At 42.1% G+C, this 12,978-nt stretch overlaps 1 protein-coding gene across 3 annotated transcripts in view; it reads right to left on the bottom strand.

Annotated features, from left to right (window-relative positions):
- The window catches only part of LOC121536678 (myosin light chain kinase, smooth muscle), a 95,333-nt gene that overhangs the window by 50,680 nt on the left and 31,675 nt on the right, over positions 1–12,978 (bottom strand). For all 3 annotated transcript variants that reach the window (XM_041844105.2, XM_041844106.2, XM_041844107.2), the window contains exons 4-5: positions 1,771–1,978; positions 556–601 (exon numbers count right to left, since the gene is read on the bottom strand). In XM_041844105.2, the coding sequence (XP_041700039.1) occupies positions 556–601; positions 1,771–1,978 (254 nt within the window). The remainder of the gene's footprint in view (positions 1–555; positions 602–1,770; positions 1,979–12,978) is intronic.

Below are 12,978 nucleotides of genomic sequence, written 5' to 3'. Positions count from 1 at the left end.
ATGGAATATGAATGACAGTCATCCAATATGCTGTATAGAAATAAGGCAATGCTCATTTAAAAAAACGTCCTCCCTAATCTTAAATGACACAGATCGCCACCGTTGCATACATTGATTCAGCTTTGATCTAACTTTATTAAACGAGCACCATTACCATTCGTCTGAGCAGCCTGTTCTCTGCGTATAGAGAACATACACATGCACGAATGTGATCCGCACATGCGCAAAAGCTTCGGGAAGCTCCGGATCTTTTAGTGCAGCGGACTAAAGATCCCGAAAAAGTCGGATCCGCAGCCACCCCAATATTTAGATTGCATTTTGATTAACAATATTCGGAAAAAAATAAACTACATCAAGGGATAGAACGATGAAACAGGGAAGGTTGATTTAAATACCACCATGATACCACCATTTGCAAAGAAAGGATGCGCTCCAACTGGCACCCTATTCACTATATAGTACATTACGTTTGACAAGGGTGTATAAGGTGCTGGTCAAAAGTAGTGTACTATATAGGGAATAGGGTGCCATTTGGGACGCAGACATAGATCTTACCCTGTTTTACTGGAGGAGGGGAGGCTGTATTTCTTCCCTGTGTTCCCTATGAGAGATGGAAAACATGCCTCAGATAATGAATAAGAAACATCAGATGCATCCCAAATGGCATCCTATTCCCTAAGTAGTGCACTATATAAGGAATAGGGTGCCATTGGGGAGACAGACAGAGAATATATTGCTGGTGCAAGTCCAGCAGCACGTAATGTAAATGAATGTGCACTGTGCAGAGTTGAAAAATGCTTCAGATCTCAGTACAATGCCCCTTGTTACAGAGGGCATGCTCCATATGTTTCTGTTAGTGTTCAGTGAGCCAGAGGTGGCCAAATAGCTGTTTATGATCTTGTAAAGCTGAACAAATGTGGAGGACATCAATGTTTACATATTTCTCCCTGGAAAGTAGTAGGTGCTAGCCCCCCTCTTTCATGCATAATGTAACCTAAGTATCCACAGTGTAACCATTGGAAATGGAAAAGGCACAGCTGGCATGGTATACACAAAGGAATTTGAAAATCAAAATGTTTCAATACCACTTATGCTAACAGGAAGAAAAAGTTCCCGAAGCCTTCCATGTGGACATTATAAATGGCAGCATCCCAAATGGCACCAGATTCCTTATTTAGTGCACTACTTTTGACCAGGGCCTATAGGGCTATGGTCAAAAGTAGTGCACTATACAGTATAGAGAATAGGGGGACATTTGGGACGAAACCTCTGTTGCCTTTGCCATCGGTTACTCTAATGAGTTCCTTCTGAACAGGGAATTAGAAAATATTAAACCTTATTCCTATCATTACATAGAGTTAAAACATAACTTGGGAACAGCATAAAAGCCTATGTACAATACGTATGATAGGACATATATTTTACGGAGTAAAATAAATGTGGTGCCGTTTAAAATACCTGGCGCAGTCTTGGTTTAATTTCACATGAGCTATTGAGGCCGTGCACATTTCCCAGTCTACTGTCTATGCTACATTTCAAAGGAGATACAAAGGCAGTGGACCCTGCCCAATTATTTGTCAACAGACCATGCTATTATTTCTGATTGGCTGATGGAGAGGGTTAGGTTGCCTTCCAAATAACACCCTATATAGTACACTACTTTTGGACAGAGCCCTATCGCAGGCTCTGGTCAACAGTAATGCACTATATAGGGAATAGGGTGCCATTTGGGACATCGTTTATTGGACAGTACAGGAGCCGCGGCTGTACCTTCTACAGTGATCTCCACTGTGACCTGGCGGCTCCCAGCATCGTTGCCGGCCTCACATGTGTAACGCCCTGCATCCTCCTCCTGGACACCATGGACCACCAGGCTGAATGTTCCACGGTTACTCTGTTCCATGACAAACCGCTCTCCAGCTATCACTGCTTTCCCATTCCTGGACCACGTGACCTGGGGCTCAGGGTGCCCTCTCACCTGGGAATAGATGAATGTACCTCAGTGGATTTTAACTATACAAAACATAATAGAGCATCAGTGGTTAATGGTCATGGTTGAAACAAAACAGTTGATACGGTTAAATCAGCAAGATTATCCCTGTGAAGTGGCATGGTGGAGGTTTTCAGACAAGTTGGTAGCGGTGCAATGTCCAGGAAGAGGCGTTTATTTACAGTGAGGATGGGAAATAAGCCATAGAAACATACAGTATGTACAATATGCTCTTTCCATGACAGACTGACCAGGTGAATCCAGGTTAAAGCTATGATCCCTTGTCGATGTCACCTGTTAAATCCACTTGTAGATGAAGGGGAGGAGACAGGTTAAAGAAAGATTTTGAAGCCTTGAGACAATTGTGTCAAGAACTGCAACGCTGCTGGGTTTTTCATGCTCAACAGTTTCCCGTGTGTATCAAGAATGGCTCACCACCCAAATGACATCCAGCCAACTTAACAACTGTGGGAAGCATAGGAGTCAACATGGGCTTGCATACCTATTGAACACTTTCGACACCTTGTAGAGTCCATGCCCCGACAAATTGAGGCTGTTCTGAGGGCAAAAGGGGTTGCAACTCAATATTAGGAAGATGTTCCTAATGTTTTGTACACTCAGTGTAGGTATCACATTTCCATGAACATAACACTTATCATAATCAACAAACGGTTTTCATAAGCAACAATTGGTTTTTAATGAGCAGGTCAAAATATTAGGGCACCAGCTCCGTGACAATCTCTATGTGGGCACAAAAGCATAGTGTGTGTTCACTTCCACCATTTTCATTATCCTAATCTTCTCAATACAATTGGAGTCAGAGCACAGGAACTCACTGGGTGTGTGAAACTGACAATCAGTGGCCCATAGCCTAATTAAAACTGATACAAATCAATGATATTTACAAAAACACAAATGATAAGCATTGATATCCGTAACTAGCAAGTGAAATGGAAAGCTACTGATTACCCTCAATGTTTCCTACTTCCTAGAATACAAAAAATACATTGTTTTATTATCCCTGTGTTATGGTTTCCAACTAAACCTAATTTCCCCAACTTCTTTCCTTTTCCTTAGCGCATACTGCATTACTCAAGTTCTTAGTCCTTTCTGACATTTCAATTCTCTCTCTGCTCTTTTCCCGACATGGCCCAGGTCAGTAGCCATCACTCAACATGCCACTTGTCAAGAGTGGAGTACAGCACGGGTGCTGAAACAGTACAGGAAGTTAACTAGCAGAGATGAACAGGTACAGAAGATCTGTTAAACACCTCTAACATTCCCCGTATATCTGAAAGGAGGTTTCCCACCTTTCTCTGACTCATCTCAGTTCTAGTTGACTTCCCTAATCTCACTACAGCTTGTTTTCTCAGAAGTCTTTGAAGCATCACAAATCTGCAGGCGGAGGCCACAGCTAATAAGGACAGTGGATGGGCTCTCTTTCTCTCTCCCACTCTGTGTTTCCACTGGTGGCATGCCAACAATCCTCGCCTTGCACCCCGGGGACTTTAAACATTGTATTTCGGAGGAGAACCATGGTAAACCCAAACTCTGCAATCCAATACAAGCCCCTCACAAAGACAACTTGTTTTGAATTAACAGAAAAACAAATGAGAAAGCGAAATTGTTAACCGCTGCAACGCATTTCAGATTGAACATGCAAATGAATATGGCTCGACAGCTAGTAAATAATAGAATGACTCCATATGGAACCCAAAATTCTGAGGCAAGCTAAAAAAGCACGAAAGTCCAGCCTTGCTCTGTAATCGACCACTCACATTCCAGCCTGTCAAACTAGCCTCACTCAGTTTCAATCAAATATTACCTCTGTTGTACCCGGTCCTCCGAAGGCTTGCCCAAAAATAGCAGTATTAGGTTTAAAGTCGTTATTAAATCAAACAGACACTGGCATTTCCTTGAAAACTCAGCTGCTTGACGCTCAGTGCCACAGAAATTTCGAGCAGACTTCAGACTTCTCGTTCCTAAAGCTTCTTGTGGTCAAGCTCTGGGCCTCAAACATCCCAAATGACCAAGTTCACATGCGGAGTATAGGAAAAACACTGGGTTGTTTACACACCGAGTCAAGTTTCTACAAGCCAGAAAACAGACACAAGTACAAAGAGAATACGGGTTGAAAACAAAGGTTGTGACAACACTATGGTCCAATGCACTGACAGCAGAGGAGGGGCCCTGATTGCTGATCCAGCCAGAACATATGAACCTAGCTTCTAAAGACTACCAAAATACCCAAGAATGCAAGAAGAAGACAAGTAAAAAGGGAACAAAGCCAGGAATATTCTCTCTAGTTCTTTTTGAGTCATGCTACTGGAACCCAATGTATCACCACAACAAGGGTACTGCTTGTTATAACAAGGCTAATTCTTATGGGATAAAAGCGGTCTTGATCCCCTCGTAATGAAGAGAGAAACTGATTAAAGGGAAGCTACAAAGTTTGTTAGTTTAATCATATAAGCAGCGATTTCCACCAGCACTGTTTCCATGTGAAGCAACTAGAAAGGACATTTTGATCCCTCGTGTCTTTAGACCAGTCGCTGCTCCAAATCAATAACATGATCTGTTGTTTTCTTGTCTACGTCCCAAATGGCAGCCTATTCCCCATTTAGTGCACTACTTTTGACCAGGGCTTTAGTCAAAAGTAGTGCAGTATATAAGGAATAGGATGCTATTTGGGACGAACCCCTTGTCTTTTTCATTCCCCAAGAAATAGGCCTGTGGTTTATTTGTCCCAGTAATTCTCTAACGTCTTGTACTCAGAATGACTTTTCAACTTTGTATTCTGGAAGACACCTGCAGTGGATTACTGCTGGCGTTGGCCTCTGACGGAGACTCTAGGAGAATAATTGTCCGCTGGCTCAATGGACATACATCAGAACCTATTCATGTGTTCCCACCTGCATCGTAGCATACATCACACAAAGTTGTGATTTCTACCACTGGATGGGGTCAGAATACAGTATGTTTGCGTCCCAAATGGCACCCTATTCCCAGATAGAAAAACTGATAACGCCACAACCGAGCATTGTCTGGTCATTTGATGATGTTGAGTGATCAATAAGTTGACTCTCACAGTGCTGTGAATAGCCACTGTCCACATGATGGTGAGGAATCCCACATCACTTAAGGACATGGAGTTAATGTTTAATCCTGAACTAACATTCCATTGGAAGGAAAATAATGAAGTATTTGACTGTTGTTTCAACAAAACCTGATGTCTTCATCACATCAAGCTTTTATTTTTCCTGGCTTCACTGACACTGTCAAGCCACACTGCCAAATAGCTGCTATGAATTACACATGCAAAAGACAATCACCAGTGTTTAACTACCATTCCTAACAATGGCCAGTGGATGGATGAGACGATGAAGAAGGCCTTCAAAATGTAGCCAATATCGACAATGTACGCCATTAACCAATATAACATTTGAATGTAACCAGCAGAAGAAGAAAGATGTCCGCTTCTCCAACACTGGTCAGAGGAGTGAGCTGAGCGGTGAGTGAGGGTGGAGCCTTGTAGGAATAGCCTAGCAGTGGTCCACATCTGCTTTCAATAGGCGAGCACTTTCAGCCACCATCAGGTTTCTGGCGGCATACCTTTCACAGCCTCCCTCGCATGCTGTTCCCCCTATATTTTCCTACTGGCTCGTAATTATGTAATATAGCATTTTTCTTCCCTTGGAAGGCCATTAAATGACTAGGAGGCTGGGGAGAGAGAGGCTGGAGGCATGTCAGATGCCTGCCTCCATGCTGGTGGACATTCCTTGTCTTCACAGGAGCATCCCCTCTCATTGAGAACATGGCTCTGGAGCATGACAAAAACCGTGCCTGCCGGGAAGAGAAAGGCCATGTACTGTAAATGTGGTGACACTAGGCTGGTTAGCGATGGACAACTGCACTGTCTACTGTAGAATATATGGAACTACAATTCCAGTAAGAGTTTTCACTTGCTATTCTGGCAAAGGAAACATATTATGAATGTATTTCGTGTATACTTTTTAGGAGAGGATGCAATTATGCCACATCAGTAATCCTGAAACACCGCCCATTGACCAACATTTACATTTTAGTCATTTAGCAGACGCTCTTATCCAGAGCGACTTACAGTAGTGAGTGCATACATTTTCGTACTGGTCCCCCGTGGGAATCGAACCCACAACCCTGGCATTGCAAGCGCCATGCTCAACCAACTGAGCCACACAGGACACTTATTTACACATCAATATTCTCCAACTCTGATCTGGTAGAGCTTCTGGTTTTTCTTTTCCATTGAACATCAACAGAGAGGAGACAGCACAAACATCCCTCTGCAATGAAACCTAGCAGAGCCAGTAGCTCCCCTGGGCAAAGACCGGAGACAAATAATCGTTGCCTAACTCCTTCCAGAAAGCTCCAGAAGCAGGACAGATACCATATGATCATCTGCATTGGGCTGAAACACTGACTAGAGTAGAACGTGCACAGTTCTGATAAAAGAGAAATCAAGTTTCCCCTACGCAACACAGTACATTTGAAAAGGCTCCAATCTGGACAAGCATAAGAATGGCACCCTACGCCCTATATAGTGCCTATTGGCCCTGGTCAAAAGTAGTGCACTATATAGGGAATGGGGTGCCATTTGGGATGCAGTCCTAAGGAGAGGTGATGGATCTTGCCTTCAGTAGTGATGGATGCTGCCTGGGACAGCAACAGAACAAAGTAACAAACTCCCTGACACATTACCTCCTCCTGGGAGCCGGGAAACATCTGTGCACTTGATACCCTTGTTTGAAGATCTGTAAATCATAGGTGGTGGGAGGCCGCCTCAAGTGTCAGTGTGTGTGCGTGCCTGTAGCATTTGGCTGGCAGATGTCTGAGGTGTTTCATCACATTGATACTGAAGAACCTATCGTCTTAGGGTATTTCTACAATTCCTTCACCAAGATTCTCTCACAGCACACAACCATGTTTTAGCGCCGTCACAGTTTCAGGTACTACTGTAAAACTGCCCATATTGTAATTGTTGAAGGAGAAAAATTCTGCATTGTTTCAGCTCATCCAAGCAGAACTGGAGCTGACTGGTTTCTGCTCCAGTAGCTCTGAAAAAATAAATTCCTCAGGAAGCAAGTCACAAGACTAAGATATTTTAATCCCTATGAAGACGCATTCCATTGATCTACTCGGTCTCAGCACCTGACCTGGATTCAAATACTATTTGAATTCTTTCAGATACTTTGAGCATTTGTTCTAGCCTGCCTGGAGTTGCAGATGGGCAGAGTTTACAGTTTTGGGACTATTTTATTGGTCCATTAAGCCATGCAATCTCAACCAAGCACAGATAAAGTATTTGAAATGATTTCAAATAGTATTTGAACCCAGGTCTGCTCAGCACTGGACAGTCAGGCTGCACTAAATCAGACACTGCACTGCTGGCTATCTCACCCTCATCACAACCAACCAATCAATCACAAAGGACTACGAAGTGGAGAGGCTAGACTGTCCTCAAAACAAAAATACACATGCTTCAAATTACATTAGTTAGATGTTGGATTTATCGTTAGTTTGATATCAACAGTAATGTCTCACATTTAGCGGTAATGGAAATGTAAAATTGTGTTAGAATCAGACAAATATTACTGTATGAAGGTTAAAACGCCAAAACATTACAGAAAGAGCTAGAGAATTAGAGCTGAAGGTATTGTTATTGTTGGTCCAATGTGCAGCGCAAGAATGCAAGAGAGGAACAGACACAGCTGTCTGTGTTTAGGAACTTTAAATAACAGTTTTATCCATATTGTTAATGTGCCAGAACAGAAGTGAACCAGACGAGCAGTCTGCCTGGGGAAAGTTTTTCCATTGTCTGTTTTACAGTAAAGCTTTAACGATATTCAAGTTAGCTGTACTTAATTAAAGTAGTTTCAATATCACAGTGGGTGACTATACCCAACATCAACCTATATGAACCCATAGAATTACATATTAGGATCTCTGTGTATGAACCTACAGTATATTATCAGTATCTCAGACAAGAGTGCTATAATGGGGTTCTACAAGAATAGTTTCCCCAAACTGGAGCCCCTTCAAATGCAACAGTTAGTTCTATACTCACAGGAAACAGCTCCAGACTTAACCCATGTAGGCCTAAGTCCTTAAATCGCAATATCTACTAAACTAACGTATGGAATTGTTTTAAAATGGTCATAAAATGTATCATTTAGCCATTTGATTTACAATTTTAGGACCCCTGTAGGTATAACAAAATACATATATATATTTTTTGGGCCGAAAAATTGAATTTGGCCTTTACTCCTATAGCCCATAGAAACGCATTGAATAGCACATGAATAAATGGCAAAATATACAGTAAAATAATTAATCATAAGAAACAAGATTGAGGTGTCCATCCTATATCTGAGAAATATAAGAAAACTCAGAAAAAAGGTATTGCTGTCAACGACCAGAATTGCTCGACGCAGCTATTTTCAGGCCATCTCAATATTTTCAGAGGAATTCAATGACGCGCTTCCATACATTATGTCAGGGGACTGTCACGACAGCAGTCAGAACTGTGTATCCTTTAGCATGGGAATTATGAGGGTGAGACTTACTTGGATCTAGGGCAACTTTCCCAAAATATACATTAACATTTTAGTCATTTAGCAGACGCTCTTATCGACTTACATTACTTTTTATTTTTTCTTCAATTTTTTTTTCAAAATTCCCTGGTTTTCCAGAAATCCCAGTTGGAAGATTCCAGGAATCCGAAAGAAATAAGCAGGAAATCTGGAATACTCCAACCAGGATTTCTGGAAAACCTGGGAATTTGGGGGAAGTTACCAGACTTTTGCAACCATAACTAGGATCCTTTTGATTTGTCCCTATTCACATTTCATCCAATACAACTGGAATCTGTTAAGATCTTAAATACATTCTAGACAAATGAAAATAAACCCATAGATTAGGGTGACGCATGGAGGAGCGATTAGTTTCCTGTGTGAGCGACCTAGACATGTGGAGCATTACAGGTAGCAGTGGTGGTGCACACATGTTAGCAACTATGTACAGTGGGGAAAAAAAGTATTTAGTCAGCCACCAATTGTGCAAGTTCTCCCACTTAAAAAGATGAGGCCTGTAATTTTCATCATAGGTACACGTCAACTATGACAGACAAATTGAGATTTTTTTTCCAGAAAATCACATTGTAGGATTTTTTATGAATTTATTTGCAAATTATGGTGGAAAATAAGTATTTGGTCACCTACAAACAAGCAAGATTTCTGGCTCTCACAGACCTGTAACTTCTTCTTTAAGAGGCTCCTCTGTCCTCCACTCGTTACCTGTATTAATGGCACCTGTTTGAACTTGTTATCGGTATAAAAAGACACCTGTCCACAACCTCAAACAGTCACACTCCAAACTCCACTATGGCTAAGACCAAAGAGCTGTCAAAGGACACCAGAAACAAAATTGTAGACCTGCACCAGGCTGGGAAGACTGAATCTGCAATAGGTAAGCAGCTTGGTTTGAAGAAATCAACTGTGGGAGCAATTATTAGGAAATGGAAGACATACAAGACCACTGATAATCTCCCTCGATCTGGGACTCCACGCAAGATCTCACCCCGTGGGGTCAAAATGATCACAAGAACGGTGAGCAAAAATCCCAGAACCACACGGGGGGGACCTAGTGAATTACCTGCAGAGAGCTGGGACCAAAGTAACAAAGCCTACCATCAGTAACACACTACACCGCCAGGGACTCAAATCCTGCAGTGCCAGACGTGTCCCCCTGCTTAAGCCAGTACATGTCCAGACCCGTCTGAAGTTTGCTAGAGTGCATTTGGATGATCCAGAAGAGGATTGGGAGAATGTCATATGGTCAGATGAAACCAAAATAGAACTTTTTGGTAAATCTCAACTCGTCGTGTTTGGAGGACAAAGAATGCTGAGTTGCATCCAAAGAACACCATACCTACTGTGAAGCATGGGGGTGGAAATATCATGCTTTGGGGCTGTTTTTCTGCAAAGGGACCAGGACGACTGATCCGTGTAAAGGAAAGAATGAATGGGGCCATGTATCGTGAGATTTTGAGTGAAAACCTCCTTCCATCAGCAAGGGCATTGAAGATGAAATGTGGCTGGGTCTTTCAGCATGACAATGATCCCAAACACACCGCCCGGGCAATGAAGGAGTGGCTTCGTAAGAAGCATTTCAAGGTCCTGGAGTGGCCTAGCCAGTCTCCAGATCTCAACCCCATAGAAAATCTTTGGAGGGAGTTGAAAGTCCGTGTTGCCCAGCGACAGCCCCAAAACATCACTGCTCTAGAGGAGATCTGCATGGAGGAATGGGCCAACTTGCACAATTGGTGGCTGACTAAATACTTTTTTTCCCCACTGTATGTAACAAGTCTGTATATAAAGCTAAACAAGGTAGTATATTTATCTAACAATCAGGAACCAGCAGTGGCTTTAGTTTTTTCCATCAAATACTCAAAGCATGACACCACTGCTATGGCCATCAGCCTGGTCCTAGTGTTGTTGTAGAGGCCAGGCTAACTCAGGGCAGGCAGCCATTTTGGCCACTGTTAACCTGGACTCAGTGAACATGTGGTGCTCTGTGGTGTTAAGCATCTGTGACCACAGCTAAATGGATTCTGACAGAGCGTCTGAGGTACAGTCACTGGACACAAAGCCAGTCCAGTTCTCCTCTCTAACTCACTCAGCAGTCCCAGGCATTCAGCTTTATGCTCCTGCAGCTTCCCTGGCTCCAGCCCTGGCTCCAGACAGCAGTGGCAGGTTCTGCAGCGGCATTTATATTTCAATTTCCTCTGCCTTACCCGCTGTGTTTTAGGAGCAGACCACAAGGGTTTGCGGGCAGCGAGAGTAATCAGAGAACCATGAGACATTAGAGGCAAAAATCGACGGAATGTGGAAGCTCATTGACGGCTACACATATGCAAAGATGGTAAGTTAGAGAAGCCGGATAAAGTTGAAGATAGGGGAGATTTTTACATTCCCATTGCATCTTAGTCGAGAGCACTGGTTGGTTTAGGTCCAACGTTTTTAAACAAAAAAGAAACAGGTAGTTTGGATTAGGGCTGACCCCATTTAGTCGACTGGTCGATTGTTTGGTCGATAGGCTGTTGGTCGACCAAGATTTGTTGCTGTTGAGTAGTGGCAAATATATATACAAAAATTATGGCACAGGAGACACCTGTCTGATTCACACATGTCTGAGTGGACTAATCCATTGCGGGGATGGCACACCAGTCTCACCATTAGTACATTTACCGTTAATTACCATAATTTATCATCAACAATGTTTGTTTTGTTACGGTAATTTCTGTTAATGCATTCAATATATTACTATTATTATTACAGTCTTACCATTGTCATTGTAGGAGTGGACACGTTGTTTGCAGAGCGCACAACCTAGGCTACACTTGTGAGAAAAAAGTTTTGGTTTATTTAATTTAATTTACGAGTTGTCAATTTATTCATTGTCTTTTGTTTGGAGCGCTCCTGTCAATCTTGAGTAAGGACACACACCTGATTACGCATAGAAGTAGGCCTAGGCTACCAGGCCTGCGCGCAAATGTAGGCCTATAAATGTGCCCATTTGGGGATCTGATCCTATTTCCGATTGTCTTAACTCACCATCACTGTGGAGCTTCTCAAAGTAATTTTTTCTTCGCCTCATACAGCAAGTAAACAAAAGTCTGTTTTTACATCAATTGAGAATGACAACAGTTCCTCAATGTAGCCTATTTGAAAAATCTTTCCAGTTCTCTCTTTCGATAACCACTCAGCATGAAAGGGGATACATTTTTTATGCTCTGATCTGGTGGAAACGTCATTAAATAGGCCTACCTGATTACATCTTATCTCTTGCGCAAATATCCTACAGCTGTGTCGTTCTGTCAGCAGCTCACTGGCGCAGGAAACTCTGATGGCCCAGAATATTTTATACAATGCTGCAATTTTGCTAGAAAGTTAATAATTGATACAATGTTTCAAGTTCTTTGCAGACAGGCCAATGTGATTTATAGGATATTTATTTTTATCAGGATATTTTCTACCTGCGGGCTGCAATGTTTTTATTCGTTGGCTTCATGTAGGTTATTTTTACATATTGGAAATGGCAATAGAAGTTACTTTTAGATTTGTATCATTTCATTTAGATATCATTTTTATTAACCACTTGACATTGATTTTGAGATATGAAGACTTTATTATAAATGAAATGAAACTGTTCCATGAAAATGTGCATATGAAAATCATAACTGGCACACAGTAGAAATGGTACGATAACTTAGCACTCCAATGGAAAAGGTTGCCGACCGCTGGTGTAGCCTATTACCGGCAACTTCAGGAGCTTAATGGCAGAATCTGCATAGGTCAGCAGCAGCGGGAGGAGGGAGTCCGGTCAGAACAGGTTTTTTCCTTCTGGTTAGACTATGTTGATCTCTGGCTCCCTCTTTAGTAATTTGTGAGTCTTCATTTTTATTTCAGTGCTTAAAGCATCAGACAAGCTCAGTAGCCTACATATAGTTGTTTTTATTCAAACATAGGGTGTGTCTATATATGGAAAAATACACGGTTTAACATTCCGACCAAACGAAATCAGAGACAGAGAAGCCAAATGAAAACCAGGTGGATGGGTCGAGTGGAGGTGAACACAAAGTGACAGGAGCCTGCTTTCTGTAACACTACAGTCTTGTTAATCACATCTCCTTTCCAATCTAAGAGAGAGAGCCCACTCAATGCATTTCCATAACACTGCCTTCATGTTGTTAAAGCGATAGTCCACCCAAACTACAAAATGTTATAAAATGTTAGCATCTGGAGACAGTGGCCAGATAAACAAAACCAAAGCATGGATTACCTTGTCCATAGCCTGGTTACATGGTAAGGAAACCAACATGTCATTTTGTAATTTGGGTGAACTATCCATTTAACATGGAAAGCAGTGGGGAGACTTTACAAGAACTGAGA

Source organism: Coregonus clupeaformis, chromosome 23 (assembly GCF_020615455.1).
Source record: "Coregonus clupeaformis isolate EN_2021a chromosome 23, ASM2061545v1, whole genome shotgun sequence".
In the NCBI taxonomy this organism is placed as follows: domain Eukaryota; kingdom Metazoa; phylum Chordata; class Actinopteri; order Salmoniformes; family Salmonidae; genus Coregonus; species Coregonus clupeaformis.
The sequence above is the reverse complement of the archived record's forward strand: the minus strand, read 5'-3'. Positions and strand labels throughout refer to the sequence as shown.